The sequence below is a fragment of the Camellia sinensis genome, chromosome 6 (genome assembly GCF_055761805.1).
Source record: "Camellia sinensis isolate YWXY chromosome 6, ASM5576180v1, whole genome shotgun sequence".
NCBI lineage: Eukaryota > Viridiplantae > Streptophyta > Magnoliopsida > Ericales > Theaceae > Camellia > Camellia sinensis.
Genome location: NC_138966.1, coordinates 187,034,287 through 187,040,644, shown reverse-complemented (window position 1 = coordinate 187,040,644; position 6,358 = coordinate 187,034,287). Strand labels below are relative to the sequence as shown.

The following is a 6,358-nucleotide window of genomic DNA, read 5'->3' as shown; positions in this document are numbered from 1 at the left end:
TCGACGAGTTTTACACATTAAACGGTTCAGATTATCAAAACGGGACCCGTGATGGACCCCTACAAGCTGAACAGCAGTGTGTGAAAATTACACCGAAACTTTGCAATTTTTCTTAAAGAACGCTACACAGCGCTGAACAATCTGCATAGCTGAGTTGTACTTTATTTATGGAAAATTAATTTTTTAATATATTTTTTTTTATGAATAATAATCATTGTGTTTGGTTTGAATTTTCTGGATTAAATTTTTTGAAAATTGACTTTTTTGATTTTTGTGTTTTTTTGTTTTTAGTGAATATTTTTTAAATTTTAAACATTTTTTTTTACTTTTTTAGATGCACCTTACTTAGATGTATCTAAAAAGTAAAAAATTTGTGAAAAAATATTTTTAAAAATTAATAAATACATAAAAATGTATTGAATTCTTGTATTTTTTTTTGTATTTTTGGTATTTAGTGAATTTTTAAAAGATTTTTTTTTTATAATTTTTTTACTTTTTAGGTGTATTTATGTTAGGTGTGTCTAAAAAGTAAAAAAATTGCTTAAAATATTTAAAAAATTTAGTAAAAAAAAAAATATGAAAAATAAGAAAGTAGAATTTTTTTAAATTTTTTTAGAAAATTAAAAACTAAGCAAGGTAAATAATTTTTTGACTTTTTATCTTTTTGAGGAGATGCTAAACTTAACCTTAGATTGGGTTAGTATTGGTGTACTTTTTAAACAAAGGTATCATTATTTTGAACTAATGACGGTTAAGCAGCCGAGATTGAAGACATTGATCATAATGGGCCAAGTTGGCAAAGGTGTACTTAAATAGCTGGGGTAAGTAAGGCCAGCACAACAATGGATAGATACGGGCCTATCAGCCCAAAAGCCCACAAGCCTTGCCAAGGTGGTGATTAGGAGTATAACTTGGGCCCGTTCGGTAAGGTTCAGTTAAATTATAGTCATAGTAATAAAATTTAAAAAATTCACAATTATTGAATGATACAGTAAAAAAAAGGTAAATTAAAAATATACTCATTGAAATTTACTTAAAATATGAATTGTCCGTATAATTTGAAAAAATTACAAATATCTTCCTGTCATAATTTTTTATTTAACAGAATTAATTTAAAAAGTGAAATTTCTAATTGTTCACATATACAATAATAAAATTATCTGAATTATTTATTGAAATAAAATTTTAACATCATTAAAAACTATTAATTTGACTTGATGATTTATTAATAAAAGGATCTTATGAAATTAAAAAACTTAGGAGACATAATGTAATTTCTAGAATTACAAAAGATAATTTATAATTTAAGTAAACCTCAGAAGGTATGCTTGTAATTTATCCTAAAAAAATCATTACAATTACATAATGAAGAAGATCTTAATTTTACATATGTTATATCGTTATTTTGATAAGAGTCTTACATTTTATTTTTTTTTACGATTATCTACTTTTAATAAGAGTAGAACCTACATCATCACAAAATCTACTTTTATTTGTTTGGGAAGTTTGGGACTTGATTTTTTTTTTTTTTTTTTTTTTTTTTTTTTTTTTTTTTTTTTACAAAAAGACAAGCTTTTTGCAAAACCAAAAAAAACACATCCAAACAAAATATCACATTCAATTCCATAATCATTTCACTTTTTCTCTCACAAGCATCACATCCAACCACAAAAAAACTCAATTATCTTTCTAAACACAAAAAAAAAATTCTCTAATAATATCCTACAACTAAAAAAACCTACATAAAAACCTACTTCCCAAACACCAATATAAGTAAAAGATAAAAAAAATATTATAAAAAATATGTGATTGTAATCTTACGATTTGTTAATTCATGTTCAAGTTCATGTCAAGTGAAACTTCAAATTTTTGTTGAATTTTTTTCCATCTCTCATTTTCTATCAAAAAATACCTACACTAGATATATTTAAAAATGTGTATCATATGCATCTTATTAAACATTTTTTTAGTGAGTAATTCTAGAGACACCAAATGTTTCACATAAATATGAAACTCACACATATATAATATTTGATAAAATTTTTAAAATTTCTAACATTTTTCTTTTATAGTACATTTACGTATTTTTGTGACAAATATTTTATAAATTTTTAGTAACATTACAATAATTTATAACTCAAGAAGTAAGCATTACTTTCACTCCACTGCAAAGGAACATTTGTTCTGCTTTATTAATTGAGAAAATCAATATACGAATTTATAGATAAAAGTGTAAAATAATATAAGGCCAAACTTAAAATCAATGAGTATTTATGACAGATTACCAGGGAGAAAATCACCCATCTGCTTATTTTAATCCCATATATACTATCTGCTTCATACAAGACGATGAATTCTCTGTATTCAATACCTCATTTTCCTGGGAAACAAACAAAACTTAACCTCTACTTGTGTTTTTTCCACTGTGCCAGTTTCAAACAGACGTAAACTTCCAATTAATTATTTTTTATTCATCCAAAAACTTCATATCAAACAGAAAATATTCTCTAGAAACAGCTTACATCAGACTCTGCCAAATAAACTACTAGATTTTCGTGATCAATTTAGAAGAAGACAAAAAAGCTTGATTAATAAATGGCAAAATGGGCCATGACGACATATAGAAGAGGACATAATAATAATAAGATAAAAGAAAAGGAATCTACCTAGGTGAGGTGATTGGCCATAATGATTTGTGCTTAATTATTAGTATATATATTAGACAAAGATAATGCAAGCTTCAATTATACATCATCACCAACTTTGAACGCTAAAAACTTAAGACAAAACCCAAAAGCAATCACCCAAATTACTATAAACAAAATCAAACTCTACAATATATATGTTGAGAGCCTTTCAGTCCTAAAACAGAGCATTAGACAGCGAAAAAACAAGATGAAAATGGAGATTAAACGCCTAAACCCGATCCAATTTATCCAACACTTAGATATCTAGTCTAAACTCGGTACTCTATTTATTTTATTTAATAAAAAGGAGCTCACCCTTGTAGAGTGAATCTCGAATAGATGCAATCACTCACCAATCACCTATATCAGTGAATCGGGTAAGTCCAGATGCATCAACATAAAAGTTTGCTCAGAGAGTTCCGTCTAAACTCAATACTTGTTGAATTATTGATTACCCATATGTTGAAATTTGTTGATGTTGATGTGAACGTAATGAAGCTGGTGAATTTACTTTTATAGCACTATGAAGCAAGAATGAAATGGAGAGAATTATTAGAAGCAAGCCCCATAAAGATCATCATCAGGCTCCAATTTTGTCATTTCTTCCTCCAACATCATCTCCTTGTACCGGCATTCGCTGCTGCAGAAAGCCTTCTCGCCTCTGCAAGTACAGAAGATCGGTTACGTGAAAATTGTGGGAAAGAATAACAGAAGGGTATGATCAAACTAAACTAGTGAATGAATTCATAAAAACCAAAAAATAGGTTCATCTATATACACAGAAAGTTATGGCTATGCAACGTCCAAAACCAAGCTGATTTGAACTCATCACATCCAATATAAAGATTAGCCTTGTTAGAAAAAGAAGCTTTACGCATGGTTATGCCGGATCCTTTTCCCTAGCTTCCAAACAGTAATATCAGGAGACGAATCGATATTACTAGCAGTATCAAGAGTATTGAGCGACATGTATTGGTCAGGTGGAGCGATCATAAATTTTTTAAAACCATCAACCACAAAAGAGGAATTTTATAGCAATTAAACTGGCTGTATCGACTGTGAATCTGATCGTGAATAACTAACACATATCGTGAATGGACCAACACAATTTTTATTCTCATTCGTACTGGTGTATTGAAGTGTAACGGTATCATAAAGCCAAAAACACAAATACATATCATATTTAAAACTATGCCCTCAAACGTGCGATGTGATGCGAATTTCAAAACATAAAGATCTCAAAGCATGATCAAGCGGCTCGGAGTGTATCGGGGACGGGGAGAGTGATTTTGGGAGTGGGGGATTCATGCCATTATCTGCCTAACTAATTAAAGGTTGTTTCAACTTCAATGAATTAATAACAGTTTAGAAAGCATCAAACTTGAGTGAGGATTACCCAACTCCAATTTTCTTAATTCTATCTAATTCAATCAAGTTCACAACTTTTACAATGAGAATTTCAAAATAAGCAAAGCACTTTCAAAAGCAAGCAAACTAGGACTAAATTGAGCTAACCTGTACATGTAAATGTCCTTTCCTTGCCCAAGATTCTTCTTGCAAGTGTAACAGAAGCTGAGAAAATCCTCAGATGGATAGCTCATCGCTTGACTACCACAAAACCCATTTTCCTTTCTAGCAGCAGAGAAACCCACGACACCACAGCAACTCCCAACAATGCAATTATCAAAGATATGCGTCGTCCTCGGATTCGGACCATAAGAAATCACACAAGTATAATCCTCCGAAAGCTCCATTTCACTAGCAGAGAGACACCCGGCGAAAACCCGAGGCGAGTTCGGGTTTTCTAGGCAAGAATTCTCCGACCCAAATGGCGATTTCTTTGCCGGCGATAGCCCGGGGGAAAGGGAAAAGGAACCCAATTGAGAATTCCGAGTCTTGATTCCGAAATCGGCTGGCGATTTCGGAGACTCGGAAGGGGAGATAAGAACAGAGGGAGGCAGAGGAGGGATTTGAATCTTCAATTGTGATCCAAACAGAACCATTCGGCTATCGGGTTTGGATTGTTTTGAGTCAGACATTTCATCACTAAGAGCATCGACAATGCCGAGACCAACCCCTCTTGAATCTAGTTTAATAAAGTGGGTTCGATTTTCGAGTTTTGGGGATTTTGTGAGGTGTGTCTCGGACCAAATTGGGGTTCTTAGAGCAGAGAAGGGTTTGGTATCGAGGATTGAAGTTGGGCTGCGCAGAGATTCATTTGAAGCAAAACCAGTGAACAGTCTTGGAGAACTGAAAATTGATGAAGTAGGTCTTCTGTATTTGTCTGTTGGTGATGGTAAAGAGCCACCACAATCCGCCATTAGAGCTCGCTTTAATGGTTTCTCTGTTAAAAAACAAACACGCAGTTCATGCCATAAAAAATCAAAACCCATATATATATAGAGAGAGAGACAGAGAGAGATAGAGAGAGAGAGAGCACCTGAGATGATATGGGATGGTAGCTAAAAACACCTTTCTTGAAAAACCCAGAAACCAGAAAACCCAGAGCAGAATCAATGAGCTCTATCTCTCATTATATACTTCTGTGACCTCCATGATCAAAACACGATTCAGAGAAAACAAAGGAATCACTTTTTCCACGATTTTCTCGCACTTTCTCTCTCTATTTTCAGAGAAAGAATCCCTCGGTTTTCATAACGAAGCCTCACCGACTCGTGATCAATACCACACATAAACACATAAGAACCCAAAAACAAAAAAACAAAAATTTACAAAAATTTACAAAAAGCTAGTTGTATTTTTATCACTGCCTTTTTTTGAGTATGCTTTAAGATGCTTTTGTTGGTGTCCTTGAGTAGAGAGAGAGAGAGAGATAGCATTATATCAACCAAAATTGGTTTCTTTTATCATAATATTCATTGCCATTAGATGAAGACAAGACCCATTAACAAAATGTACCTGAAAACAGAGCAACCCAACATGTAAACAAAAAGACCCACTGTTTCTCACTCACTCCCTCTCTCCTCTTCCTAAAAGATCGTCATGGATGATTGTTATTGCATATGTATAGAGAGAGGGAGAGAGAGAGAGAGTGGGTGTGAGAGTTTGGGGCTGTGGTGGGGGGTGATTTTAAAGACGTGAGAGTGCATGGGAATCAGTGAGTTTGATAAAAAAACCACCACCGTCTTTCACCTGCCCTGAAATAGGAAGTTTGGTTATGGCGGTTTTCGGCAAAAAAAAACTAGAGGCTATTCTCTCTTTCTCTCTCTACTGGTAACAATGGGGTCTAAAATCTCTGAAACTTTGCTTGCTCTGTCTCTCTCTCTCTCTAAATCAGTGTCACACCCGTCAGTGGAAAGGAGCGAATATAAAGAACAAACTGGTTCGTAAGCTGACGACACCATATTTATTTCGTTTTTCACGAACTTCCTTCCAAACTTCCTAGCTCAACCTCAGCTGGCTCAGCTCGGCGCATTTATATTTTTTAACGAAAATAATTTGTAAGTTTACTTTTCAAAATCAATTGAGTGATGTGCAAAAAAAAATATCTACGGAGGATTAAAGAAGATATGAAAAAAAAGAATGGTCTTATTATATCATTTGATTTGAAAAATAAATCCAAATTTTAAGTTAAAATAACACTACTCATTTCTTAAAAGGGAATTACAGTCTAGTGAATTTTTCACAAAAAAAATTCATATACATGTTTA

At 32.6% G+C, this 6,358-nt stretch overlaps 1 protein-coding gene across 1 annotated transcript; it reads right to left on the bottom strand.

Annotated features, from left to right (window-relative positions):
• Window positions 1-2,692: 2,692 nt before the first annotated feature.
• On the bottom strand, window positions 2,693-6,029 carry LOC114304000 (FCS-Like Zinc finger 8). The gene is made up of 3 exons (XM_028249182.2): window positions 5,128-6,029; window positions 4,203-5,031; window positions 2,693-3,348 (listed from the first exon to the last, which is right to left on the bottom strand). Exons 2-3 carry the CDS (start codon window positions 5,006-5,008, stop codon window positions 3,240-3,242), a joined length of 915 nt encoding a protein of 304 aa, XP_028104983.2. The 5' UTR covers window positions 5,009-5,031; window positions 5,128-6,029; the 3' UTR covers window positions 2,693-3,239.
• Between the last annotated feature and the right edge of the window lie 329 nt (window positions 6,030-6,358).

What these genes read in the sequence shown, in the direction of transcription:
- LOC114304000 (XM_028249182.2), bottom strand. Translation starts at nt 5,008, where the DNA reads ATGGCGGATTGTGGTGGCTCTTTACCATCACCAACAGACAAATACAGA. An exon ending in AAGGACATTTACATGTACAG is followed by an intron (nt 3,349 to 4,202) that starts GTTAGCTCAATT and finishes CTGTACTTGCAG; the next exon opens with AGGCGAGAAGGCTTTCTGCA.